Raw genomic sequence first — 14,042 nt, 5'->3', positions numbered from 1 at the left:
ATCTGACCACCTTATTTGAGAATCCCTTGGCTTAACGCTGTATGTTAAACCTCAAAGATGGGCAATTATATAAACTAATTAACCACAATAAGTTCAGCAAATTAATGACTTTAATAAATAAAAAAATAAAAAAAACTCAGAAAGAAGTAAAGTATTTTTCCAACTGTGTAGTAACCCAAAATGTCAGTACCACAAACTGACCCAGAAAGGAGTGGCAAAACATTCCCCACCATTGGATCGACTCATCCTGTCAGTGCCGTGACGCGTAAGATCATGTATCCAGTCCCATGGTGGACATATACACTTTTAAAACACCCAAAGACCCAGGCAAAAATATTATTCGTAGAGATGAATTTTACTTGTAGAATTCAGAAAATTGCATTTCAAGACATCTAGTTTTCAAAGGTTTACGGGGGAGCATATTCCCCCGAACCCCCAAGAAACGTTGCTCTGCGCCCTCGATCCAATGTCTACTTGCCCCCGCCGTGCCTGAGGCCTTTTAATCATGCCTGTTGTCCCGGTTTATCATGCAACCGAGTAGTATTTCATCTTTTCATAATAATTTCGGACTAATCACCCATTTGATTCCACGTGGATGTTTGACAAGTCTTTAAGCTGGACACACATCTCAATCCAATTGGACAATGTATCACTTCCATTATAAATCACTAAATCTTTTGTGTGCAGTATATAATTAAAGCGGCACAATCTTGGGCGGGCCTGCTCGATTGAAGTACATCACCATTGGCATTAACCATGATACCCTTAAGACTGTAGTCTGATTGGAAAATAGTTCTTGCTTTATAAGAAATGTTTTATTTAACGACGCACTCAACACATTTTATTTACGGTTATATGGCGTCAGACATATGGTTAAGGACCACACAGATTTTGAGAGGAAACCCGCTGTCGCCACTACATGGGCTACTCTTTCCGATTAGCAGCAAGGGATCTTTTATTTGCGCTTCCCACAGGCAGGATAGCACAAACCATAGTCTTTGTTGAACCAGTTATGGATCACTGGTCGGTGCAAGTGGTTTACACCTACCCATTGAGCCTTGCGGAGCACTCACTCAGGGTTTGGAGTCGGTATCTGGATTAAAAATCCCATGCCTCGACTGGAATCCGAACCCAGTACCTACTAGCCTGTAGACCGATGGCCTAACCACGACGCCACCGTGGCCGGTCTACATCGGAATGAAGAACAAATATACCAAACAACACAAGAAACGAGAATATGTTAATTTAATTTATGTCATCATAAAGATTATTAATAATTATTTGGTAAAGTGTTCAGTGTAAAGACACTGATAATTTCAATAGACACAAAAACTAATGGAATTCAAACTGAATACTTTAAATTAAATTAAAAGAAAAGTAAACTCATATTCGTGATAGTGGGTTTTTAAAAAAAGAATTATTATTATTTATTTTTGTTGTTGTTGTTGTTGTTCTTCTTCTTGTTCCTACCGGCCTCGGTGGCGTCGTGGCAGGCCATCGGTCTACAGGCTGGTAGGTACTGGGTTCGGATCCCAGTCGAGGCATGGGATTTTTAATCCAGATACCGACTCCAAACCCTGAGTGAGTGCTCCGCAAGGCTCAATGGGTAGGTGTAAACCACTTGCACCGACCAGTGATCCATAACTGGTTCAACAAAGGCCATGGTTTGTGCTATCCTGCCTGTGGGAAGCGCAAATAAAAGATCCCTTGCTGCTAATCGGAAGAGTAGCCCGTGTAGTGGCGACAGCGGGTTTCCTCACAAAATATGTGTGGTCCTTAACCATATGTCTGACGCCATATAACCGTAAATAAAATGTGTTGAGTGCGTCGTTAAATAAAACACTTCTTTCTTTCTTCTTGTTCCGTAAGTAGCTTTACTTATTTTATTAGCTACATAACAAATTGGTAATGACAAAGCCCTATATACCTAAATATACAAAAACGACTTCAGGGTAATTTATTACAAATAAGTGTCATGCGGAATTCCATTGACCGTTTACGATTAGTTCGTATGTCTGTGTCTCTGTGAGCATACCATATGCCATACGCGCGTGTAGGTGTACGTCTGTGTTTGTTGTTGCGTGCGTATGTATGTATGTATGTATGTATGTATGTGTGTGTGTGTGTGTGTGTGTGTGCGTGTGTGCGTACGTACGTACGTACGTACGTAGGCCTACGTGTCTTCATCCATGTATACGTGAATCAAGGATTAAGAAATCATGAGATGAAAGTGCAGACTCGGCAAAATCCGGTCGTCCACGTCAATGTAGGGGAATGATCGATTGGTTCGGCCTGCCGACTGACACATTTATATATATTTCAGTTCTGTTTTTAGGTCAAAAGCGCAATAATTCTGCCAAAGAAGTAATTCCTATAAACCAAACATGTTGTCCTTGTTATAATTGGACAGTCATAAATGTGTCCACATTTGACGACATTGTACAGTTATAGTAGCAGTAAACAGTCCTAAATATAAAACAAGGTCTTGACCTCACACTTTCAAAAGAGATTACTGTCGTGAAATCACTATTATTCGTGGTGGTGTAATTTTCGTGTAATTCGTGGACAAGGGCAGTCGACGAATTTAAGAACATAACGAAAATATAATACATGTATACATATAACACGAATTTAAGATGCTACAGTTAAAAAAAATTGATCAACGGATTTAAGTACGCAACGAAATGTATGTTTGGGCAAAACAAGAAAATTTGACATTCCGAGCTGTTAATAAAGGATACTCCCCGAGTGTCTTGTGATATCATAATTTATCAGCACGAGTTGATAAAAGTATGAAATCCGAGGCTTGCTGAATATTTTATACTTTTATCAACGAGTGCTGATAAATTATGATATCACAAGACACGAGGGGGGTATTCTTTTTATCATCCATTATCATTCTTTTCATTTGCGACAGTTGTAAACAATGTCAATGTTGTCAAAAAGGAATCGGAAGCATCTTACAATGGAGGTGGGGGTGGGGGGGGGGGGTGGGGGTGGGGGGGTCCAAATGCCGTGGGGTGTGCTATGCTGTTTGTAGGATGGTGCATATAAAAGATCCCTTGCTACTAATGGAAAAATGTAGCGGGTTTCCTCTTTAAGACTATGCCAAATTTACAAAATGTTTGACATCCAATAGCCGATGATTGACAAATCAATGTGCCCTAGTGGTGTTAAACAAACCAAAACAATCAAACAAACTTGCAATGGTTTGCAAACTCAGGGCAGTCCCTTTAAGTGAAAATATTGTTGAGGATGCTTGGTTCAAAACAGTTTACTTTTATGAACGTTAGGGGGAAATTATCAACCATATAAAAATAGAATGGTTCGTAACACACATTCGCCCCCAAAATGTATGCGTGCATGTGTGTGTAGATATGTTTGTACGTTCACGAAGATGTGTACAATTGTGAAATATATTACAGTACTGCAAAGAAACCACAACAACTCAACACCCCCCCAAAAACCAACAACCCAACACCAGCCCCCCCCCCCCACCCCCGATACACATCCACTAATCTTCATTTACATCTCACCTTGTGGACAGATTACAAAAAAAGAGTTGATTGATTAATTAAAAACATATTTTATTGCATATAATATAGAAAGGAATAGGTACAAGTGTTCAACAATGATAATTCAGTAATACAGCAATAAAACAACACAAGTCAATCCGATGTAGCTATGAGATATTTTAGAACTATTAAAAGACTTGGATGGGAAGGTTCACCCATTTGCCAGCTCCCCCATCCCCCACTAGATCCGCCCCTGTTAATCATGATTAAAATGTCTGGTCTGCACTGACTAGCAAAACATATCATTGGTGAGTTGGGGGAACACTTGACCTCACAGGACGCAGCTGAAGGTCTCTACTCAAAGCATTGTCCAATGAGTAGGTTCCCGATCTGTGGCGCCAACGACTGCAGGTTCTCTGCAGAGTCGACCTCGAACACGTGCTTCTGGAACTCACGAGATCCTACTCGAGTGCGGAACACTTTGGCCATCTGCGATACACTGGCGTCACTCAGTGCGACAGCGAGCAGTTTGAAATTCTGGAATTTCGACCTCATCACTTCGCGTCCTGTCGCCGACATATCGGCGATGGGCGAATCGACGACGAGCACCCCAACAGGCTCCACGCCCGATCGCCCACTCAACACCTGGAGGCGCATCTTCCTTAGCAAAGGAGCGTAACTCTTGCTTCCGGTTCCTCCGGAAGCGGGACAGTCGCTCGTGATCTGGGATGATTGAAGATGGCCGACGCTAGAAGTGACTGCTTCGGTTACGTCGGAAAAGAACGTCGATATCTGTAAGCTATTGCCCGTGGTCATCCCGCTTGTATCCGCTCCGAAAATAACCTTCAAACTACAGGCTTCAGGCCCTGGCAAAAAATATTTTTTAAAGTTAAAGTTAAAGTTTATTTTGTTTAATTACAAGACTAGAGCATATTGATTGATCATCGGCTAAATGATGTCAAACATTTGGTAATTTTAACTCATAGTCTTCAGAGGAAGCCCGCCATTTTTTGTTTCTATTAGCAGCAAGGTATCTTTTAGATGCACTTTCCACAATACATACCATGGCCTTTTATATTATATTACGAGTCATGAGGAACTGGTTTTAACAGGAAAAATGCCGGAGAATGGGGCCACCGAGGACGTTCGATCCTGCGACCAGAGCACTATAGATGAGCGCTATGTCGGCTAAGCTGGAAGACAGCATAGGTGCCTACGTGTGTACAACTCTGTCGTGCACTTTTATCAGTTTCTCGATGAGTTATCTCCCTTGTACTTTCCCCTGGGCAGTATATGGCAATTTTAAAAACAAATTAATGTGAGTTTTTGGGTTAGATTTTTAAAACAAAAAGGGGTAATGTGATTGCAGTTAATACGCCACTATTTTTCTAGTATATATATATATATATATATATATATATATATATATATATATATATATATATAGAGCGTAGCCCAGTGGTAAAACGCTCGCCTGATGCGCGATCAGTCTAGGATTAATTTGTTTTTAAAATTGTCATATACTGCCCAGTGTTGAGGGCTGATGGATTACGACCTGAGGATTATCGTTTACGGTATAGCGAGTTGAGAAAAACGCAGGGTCAGTCTTATAGTGAGTTTGTGGCTAAGAAGGCAGGGATGTTTGATAAATGGGTGGTTTCTCATCAGGTAGAGTCATATACCGAGTTACGGGAGTTGTTGATCTTACAGGACATTAAAAATGGATTACCAGTTACCTTACGTATTCATTTAGAGGATCGTGATGTCAAAAAGATAGAGGAGGCAGGCATAGTGGCCGATGATTACGTGTTAATACACAAAGCTCAGGCAGTACAGGGTAGCTCTTTACAACAGGGTGTTAAGAAGAAATTTCAGCCAGGTTTTTCCCGGGAAAGTAACTATCGGGGAGTCTTCTAGTTGGTCAGCTAGTCAGGCAAGGAATGTACCTGGTGGGCAAAGTAAGGATAAACCTGCATTATCAGCCAATGCACGAACTTTTCGTCCACATTGCAGTTACTGTAAAAAAGATAACCATCTTGCCGGGGACTGTTTTAAAAGGAAACGCGATAATGCGCAAGTGGTCGGTTTAGTGAGGTCAGCTCCGTTAGCGAGAGAGTTAATGGTTAGTCCCATGGCAGAGAAAGGAAACCCGTATGTGTCCACTGGTATGGTTTGTGATGTGAAACAAGAATTGAGTCCTAAGGCAATATCAGTCTATCGAGATACTGGGTGTAACGTCAAAGTGTTTAGCTGGTCTTGAAAATTCAGATACAGGACGTAGTTTGGCCTTAACCTCAGTTACTGGAGAAAAAATGGTTGTCCGGTTGCATAACGTTTTCTTGTGTTCGAAGTTTGTGACGGGACCAGTCATTATGGGTGTTGTGAAGGACTTGCCTTTTGAAAACATAGGAGTTTTGTTGGGTAATGATTTGACTAGTCAATGTTGTCAGCCGCTATGTGATCAATTGTTAATTGAAGACAGCCCTTTACCCATAGAAGAGTGTGAGGTTGATGAGACTAGATATCCTGCGTGTGTAATGACTAGGGTTATGGCCAGAAGGGCAATACGAGACCCAGAGGATATTTGTGATTTGTCTGATACGTGTGTGAGCCATGAAATTGGAGTGGATGAGGTTATTAGTAAAATGGTAGATAAGTCTACTGAGGAACTAAATGTGGTGGAACCTGTTGATCTCCCGCAGAGGGTAAATGAACCAGTTGTATTTGACAGAGGGGACTTACCTTGTAATAGACAAGAGTTAATCCTAGAGCAGGGGGCTGATCCAAATTTGTTGGCAGCTCGCACTACATTGTTAACTGAGAGAGTATTAATGAATAAGAGAGTTACAGATAGGAGGTTGCCGGCGACCGAACTAGCTAGGAAGCATCTGAGCTATGCTCAGAGCAAAATAAAATCAGTGTTTGATAGGAAGGCTAGGAGTCGGGAATTTAACCCAGGGGATAAGGTGCTGCTGTACCTTCCCATTAAACGGGGTTCTGTGCAGAACAGGTATTTCGGGCCCTATGTTGTGCGCAAATGGGTTAATGAGACAGGGTATGTGATAAACACAAAAGTAGGTATTGTCACATCAATTTTCTAAAAGGTTATTTCGACAGACTGCCGATAGTTCCAGAGTTACCGGTCCAAATTGAGAATCACTCAATTTCCTGTGATGACGTCAAGAGTGCAGAGATCAAATTAGCCAACAGCCAGATTCTAGCAGACTTGAGCCCCCAGCGAGCAAAGTTGACTACATTTATACAAGACGATGTTTCCATTTGTCAGGACCTTCCAACGGTTACCAATACCTTAAGCCAGGATGTGCGCTTGGAACCCAACGCTACACCGATTCGACAGCATGCCTATCGGAGAAAACCTGGAAAACGTGCGACACTGAAAATGATGGAAACGAAGTTCCAGTGGTCAGATGAATGCGGAAGTCATTCAACCGTCTCAAGCAGATGCGCTCCTCGTCTCCCGTGATGGCAGCGCCAGACTACCGAATGCCTTTCAAGCTGGCTGTGGATGCCAGTGACGTGGGAGCTGGAGCTGTGCTATTCCAGGAAGACGAAAATGGACTGGACCATCCTGTAAGTTTCTTCTCCAAACTCCAGGTGACTATTCCACTATAGAGAAGGAAGCTTTGGCCATAGTACAAGCTCTGAAGCATTTTCAGATCTACGTGAAGTCAGCATTGCATCAAGTGGTGGTCTTTACTAATCATAATCCGCTTACCTTCATTCACAGAATGAAAGCCACCAACCAGAGAGTTTTGAGATGGAGTCTTCTTCTGCAGGAATTCCCAATTACCATTGAACATATCAAGGGCACATCCAATGTAATCGCGGAGTTGAACGTTATGATAATGTGTTGACATTCTTGAGTTCTGTTTTGTTTTGATATATTTTATTGCATACCAGGGACTCAGAGACTCAGTGTGATTACTGGTAGTCACCTTATTACTATGTTATAAATGCCCGGATGCGTCGGTTAACGCACTTTTTGTTTTAATGTAGTATATTTCCCTATTCCTAGAGTAGAGGAAATATCCTTTTTGAGGTGGGTGTGTGTGACGGAACATGCTCTTATTTCTTTTCCTCTGTGGCGATATTAATTGTTTTAGAGGGCCGTGTGCAGTCTCAATATGCACTTAAGACCAGGTGGGCACTTTGTTACGTAATACCTCCGCGCGACAGTGGTCGAGCTGTGCCTAATACACACCCAGCCAAGATGCGGAGGCCATGTGGCCAGTAGTTACGTAATACCTTCGCGAGTGCGGTTTTTACGACCGTGATTTTGGCGACTAGGCGTCAGCAAGTCTGGCCATCGAAGGAAAATTGTCGTCTTGGTCTCTGTGGAAATATCACTTGTAGGTATTCGGTGCCGCGATGTACCCCCAGGCGATACTGGGTTTTATAATAAATAGCTAGGGTTTTAGAGATATCAGTGAGAAACAAAAGGAAGGCTCCAGGGGATCGTTGTCCGTCCGGACTGGTAATTATATATTTTCTGCTCTGTTGTATAATCTTGATGTGAGTGATTGTATTATACCAATATTATTTAGACGGTACTGCCGGTAATCTGACGCAGTAAACTGTAGGCTCACTGTTCTAATATATATAAAGCTTAACCAGTCATCCAAGAGGACCTAGGTAAACTGTAGGTTATTGTCTTTATTGTGATAGGTACCAGTATTAATTCTGTATTACAAGGTTACTGAATGAGTAGTTAAGGGTTAATTAAAAATTAACCAGTTAGGAATAGAGTTGTAATTCCTTTATTAATTAAGTTCCCCTGGAAGCGTTTCTCAATTATCACACGTGTGGGTGTTGTGTCACGGTGAAGTGATTAGAATATTGTGTAAACTAGACACCTAGAGATTAACTAATTAAGTGATCAGTTCTGGGTTGTTATTATTTGTTGTTGTTAATTAACTACTGCGGCAGTACATTTGTCAGCGTAGTATTAATACAGATTCCAAAGTGTATTGTGTTTTGTTGTGTCTTTTAGTGAACTAACGTGCTATATTCTATATACTTGATATAAGATCTTATCTCTGATCATACCTAGACGAGCCACGCGGGTATAACTGCCCGTTACAGAGAGATCTAATAGATATACAGTTAGGAGAGATATTTGGATAATCGTGTGTTTCATTCAGTTACGGGTATTATAGGATCCCCGTGACAGTCAAACATTCCTTTCCTTTATATATGGTGTGGTTTCTTACCTGGAGAATCCATCAAAAGTTGCTGCGGTTCAACATATTCAACTGAAAAAGACAAAAAAGTGAAAATGTTTTTAATTCAATGTACTAGCTATATTTTGTTTTGGATAGATGAGCATTGTACATACATCTAAATGATCAATATTACTTAGGCGCGATGTCTCGACGGTGGTTCAAATATAAGAGGCCTAAACCTTGAACTATGTTCAGATAAACTATGTTTATAATGCACTGAAATGTCTGAAACAATTTCACTGAAAGTGACAGAACCTAGGTTTAAAGACTACGGCGTATTTTTCACTATCAAAGCCATTTTTTATTATATAAATTAGAAGTACTATTATTTAGAATATTAATTTTCATACACCTGAAGTGGTTCTGGTCATCCAGGTTTTTGAAACACCCCAAAATTAATTTTTCATAATTCTGAAAACGCACGGTCGTCAGAGAAGTAATGGTTATCGAGACAAGCTCAAGTTATTGTCAGACGATATTTCCCCGTTTAAAAATCACAAACTTTAGCTTCTCTCTGTTATAACCTTATCTAACTGTTTTGCAGGTTTGTATATCAGTTAAATTTATTTCCCATTTTCTTCCCAACATTATCAAATATTGTAAATATGTATTTATTATAATTTGTGTTTTTATTATAAAGCTTATAAGTTGAACTGTTGATATTTTTATTTGGCTTTAGTTACAATATGAGCTGAAATATAACAAACCACCCCACCACCACCACGTTAAAAGGTCATGGTCATCTTTCTTTTACCGTTACATTCAATAATGGCTACCTTTCACTTTTGTTTAGCTTAAAGGGACAGACCCTAGTTTCAACGCGTGAAAATTAACACTAAGTTTAGTTAATCTACAAACCTGTAACACATTTGGATTTTGAAATGATGAAATACCCTAAAAAATAGACTAAAACTCGACTCCATAACTATTACTTCTCAGACGCACGTGCGTTTTTAAAAATATGAGAAATGCATTTTGTGCTATTAAAAAGACTTCGAATGTACGGAAATTGATAATTTAAATCATAAAATCAAAGTAAAGCTATAATAGTAAAAAATATGCCTTAGTGTTTAAAAACTAGGGTATGTCCCTTTAAAGATGTTGTAAAGTTCAACATGACAAATTCCAGTTCTGTACTTTCCATTACATGTGACTTAAATGAATGTAAAAACAACTTTTCATACAGTGCACCCCCACCCCTACCCCACCATCACCGCTAACAGTAACCAAGGGCGGACCCAGAAATATTGTTAGGACAAAAGGATCCACACACCAACTCTTAAAAAGGGCACTTCAATTAAATTTTTGTTGACATGAATCACTTAAGGAAGGACATACCCCCTGGTCTCATCCCTTGGATCTGCCCTTGCACAATAACAACAACAACAACAACAACATCATCATTCACCTTCGCATGCTTTGATAGCCAGACTACGCTTGAAACGCTCCAAAGTGGAATAACTCTCGATCTGAAGCAAGAACTCGCCGTCAGGATCGCTAGCGATGGCTCTCAGTTCCGATTCGTCGGTGTTTAAGCCAATGCCAATGACGAAAATAGATATCCCCGCCGCATGCGCCCTGTTAGCTTCCTTTATCGTCGTAGGCTTGTCGTAGGACTGACCGTCCGTGAGAACGATGGCGATTTTAGGCACCCCCTCGCGTTCATTTATATTGTAAACCTTGTCTACGACAAACGTCAGAGCCTCCCCGGTGTGGGTGCCCCCGCCGATGTATTGGAGTCGTCTGATTGCCGAGAGGAGCGAAGTCTTGTCGGTGTAGCGGGACAGGTCGATGGTCGGGTGCACGCTGTCGCTGAAGAGGACGACCCCGACTCGCGTGCGATCAGACCCGATGTCGAAGAGACCCACCACTTCCTGGGTGAACCGGATCTGTTTGTGGAAGTCGGAGAACTCGATGGAAGAAGACGAGTCGAGAAGAAACACGACGTCTGCTGGTTTCCCGCCACAAACATCTATGTGAAGACAAAAATCGTGAATTATTGGAATGTCGTGAGATCATTACAGTTTTCATTGGGCTATTTCTCTTTCCAGCCAGTGCACCACGACTGGTATATCAAAGGCCGTGGTATGTGCTACCCTGTTTGTGGGGTGGTGCATATAAAAGATCCCTTGCTACTAATAGAACATTGCAGCGGGTTTCCTCTCTAAGAGTATATGTCAAAATTACCAAATGTTTGACATCCAATAGCCGATGATTAAAAAATCAATATGTTCTCTAGTGGTGTCGTTTACATTTATGCCTTATCGTTAAAATATGTTGGTTTTAAACTTGGACAAGTCAAAGAATCAATATATTTCGCCATAGGACCAGTCACTGGTCATGCCTAGAAGCGGGGTCCATGGTGTTCAGACCTGAACTTCTAAAGGACATGAGCATGTTAATGATGTTTGGACTTGGACTAGAGTAAATATATGCAAAAGAACTCCAGTACTCTGAACTAAATACTAGTAGTGACATCTGTTGACAAAGATAGTTCACCGGATTTTCTGATGTAGTGGTTAATCCATTGGTAATATCCCCGTACCGACTGACATCCAAAGTGAGCGTTACGATACCGTCAGCATGAGCCAGGACACTAGACCCCCCCCCCCCCCCCCCCCGCTCTCTCTCTCCCTCCTCTCTCGTTTTTGTCTCTCTATCTCTCTGTCTCTCTTTTTCTAACTGACTGTATGTGTCTCTGTCTGTCTGTCTGTGACTCTATCTGTCTGTCTGTCTGTCTGTCTCTCTCTCTCTCTCTGTCTCTGTCTCTGTCTCTCTCTCTCTCTCTCTCTCTCTCTCTCTCTCTCTCTCTCTCTGTCTCTCTCTCTCTCTCTCTCTCTCTCTCTCTCTCTCTCTCTCTCTCTCTCTCTCTCTCTCTCTCTCCAAAAAATTAACATGTGTATGTGTCACTGTCTGTCTCTCTCTCTCCTCTCTCTCTCTCCTCTCTCTCTCTCTCTCTATCTCTCTCTCTCTCTCTCTCTCTCTCTCTAACTCTGTCTCTCTCTTTCCAAAAACACACTCTCTCTCACACTCATCTCTCTCTCTCTCTCCTCTCTCTCTCTAAAATCTCTCTCTCTCTCTGTCTCTCTCTCTCTCTCTCTCTCTCTATCTCTGTCTCTTTCCAAAACACACACACACTCTCTCTCTCTCTCTCTCTCTCTCTCTCTCTCTCTCTCTCTCTCTCTCTCTCTCTCTCTCTCTCTCTCTCTCTCTCTCTCTCTCTCTCTCTCTCTCTCTCTCTCTCTCTCTCTCTCTCTCTTTAACTGTCTCTTTCCAAAACACACACACACACACACACACACACTCTCTCTCTCTCTCTCTCTCTCTCTCTCTCTCTCTCTCTCTCTCTCTCTCTCTCTCTCTCTCTCTCTCTCTCTCTCCTGTAAACTATTCAAATATATAAAACATCTCACCATCTTCTTCTGTTCTTATTATCTGAAAAAGATATTAGAAATATTGAAATAAACCCGATATTTACATGACGCGGTTACGATTTTCTTTCAATTCAGCGTATTCATCAGGTGTATATATACGTATATGTCTATAACCAAAAACCAAGACCCCTTATATACATTTTAAATTTAAATGTCCAGGCTTCAATGAAGTCTAAACTGATATGTGATATGTATATAGCGCTGAAATCACGTTAAAGGGACATTCCTGAGTTTGATGCATTGTAAGATGTTTCCGACTAATAAAATATTTCTACGATTAAACTTACATATTAAATTTATTTTCTTGTTTAGAATATCAGTGTCTGTATATTCAATGTGTTCTGATCGTCTTAATATTGGTAAGAAGTCCACTCTGGATTTTATCTTCAAATAATTTCGTACGTACGGAAAAATCTTTTTTAGGAAATAAAATGAAATTTAACCTACCGTAGTACAAACATTAGAACGATCAGAAACACGTTTAATATACAACCACTAATATTTTATGCAAAAAAATATATTTGATATGTAATTACAGTCGTCAAAAAGTCTCTGTTAGTCGATAACATCTTAAAAATTGCAGCAAACTCAGGAATGTCCCTTTAATGTCTCTAGACTTCGGGAAAGCCCATGCACAGTTTTCTGAGAATGGGACTAGGAGCTACATATACTACACCTACTTAATCTGAAATTTGTCATTTCAATTTTATATTCACTGAATGTTAATTAACTAGATGTGTAATTATGTATATATGCATTGTAATTTATTTATGTGTGGAACATGCTGTGAAATGATCTGCAATTCAAATAATTCGTATAAATAGTACTTAAAAAATGCATAATAATTAGAATATGTCATTATTTTAAGCCGAAGCTAATAACTTAGATACACCACACCCTGGATTGAATATTTTTACTTTTAATTAATGGTGACTAAACATAATATTAGTAATACGTTTCACAATTATTTATTTTGTTTCCCGTGTAGCTATATTTCACACTTGTTTCCTTTCCAATCAACCCCACTGCACCCCGAGCCTCAGCTCCTAGGGCCAGCATCCGTGCCCAGGACGGACATGCATGAACCTTATGTGGATACGGAGACGTAAAAAATAATTTATGATTCCGATAAAACATAGCTCAATTGCCTCTCACCTCTCTTCCATATCGTTAACCAATATTTTTAACTATGTCACAGTCCTAACTTAAGAAGATAATCCATTGGACTATTTGTCGTTCCAGCCAGCGCACCATGTTTGGTATATCAAATGTCGTGGTATATGCTACCTGTCTGTGTGATGGTGCATATAAAAGATCACTTGCTACTAACAGAATTTTTTTTAGCAGATTTCCTTACAAAGATTATATATTAGAATTACTAAATGTTTAACATCCAGTAGCCGATGATTGATAACTCAATGTGCTCTAGTTCTGTCGTTAAACAAAACAAATGTTTACTTACCGAAACCACCGACAGTCCTAGATGTAGTATAATAAGCAGTCTCATGGCTAACTAGAAGAGAAACACGCCAGATACGACCACCAAGAATCCAGGTTCACGGATTTAACTGTGATGCAAAAAGATCTCAACATAAATAGACGGTCGATTTTTGTTTTTTGGGGTATTTTTAAAATTGTAATCATATATACAGTTATGACGATAACATAATGTCCCATTATTAAGCACTTGCCCCATTCCTAATCACTAGTAATCACCAATCGGTTATGAATAAATCGTGTATTTTTGCCCTTTAATTGTGTAGCGTGTTACATACAGTGCCGTGATATTTGAGAAACCACGCGTTGACGTGCCACGTAAGATTACGTACCCAAATCATTATATGATATCA

The 14,042-nt window shown here is 40.4% G+C and overlaps 1 protein-coding gene across 2 annotated transcripts in view; it reads right to left on the bottom strand.

The window, feature by feature from the left end:
- Positions 1 to 13,793, bottom strand: part of LOC121368540 (cartilage matrix protein-like) — a 16,883-nt gene extending 3,090 nt beyond the window's left edge. Inside the window, exons 1-5 of one of the 2 annotated variants that reach the window (XM_041493276.1) lie at positions 13,655 to 13,792; positions 12,172 to 12,193; positions 10,167 to 10,730; positions 8,747 to 8,788; positions 3,567 to 4,381 (exon numbers count right to left, since the gene is read on the bottom strand). In XM_041493276.1, coding sequence (XP_041349210.1) covers positions 3,870 to 4,381; positions 8,747 to 8,788; positions 10,167 to 10,730; positions 12,172 to 12,193; positions 13,655 to 13,699 — 1,185 coding nt within the window. In that variant the 5' untranslated portion in view covers positions 13,700 to 13,792 and the 3' untranslated portion in view covers positions 3,567 to 3,869. Of the gene's footprint in view, positions 1 to 3,566; positions 4,382 to 8,746; positions 8,789 to 10,166; positions 10,731 to 12,171; positions 12,194 to 13,654 lie in introns of those variants that run through there. The other variant, XM_041493277.1, reaches the window with a different exon arrangement.
- Positions 13,794 to 14,042: the final 249 nt, after the last annotated feature.

The sequence above is a fragment of the Gigantopelta aegis genome, chromosome 3 (genome assembly GCF_016097555.1).
Source record: "Gigantopelta aegis isolate Gae_Host chromosome 3, Gae_host_genome, whole genome shotgun sequence".
NCBI lineage: Eukaryota > Metazoa > Mollusca > Gastropoda > Neomphalida > Peltospiridae > Gigantopelta > Gigantopelta aegis.
Note: the sequence above shows the minus strand (reverse complement) of the source record. Positions and strands in the feature narration are given on the sequence as shown.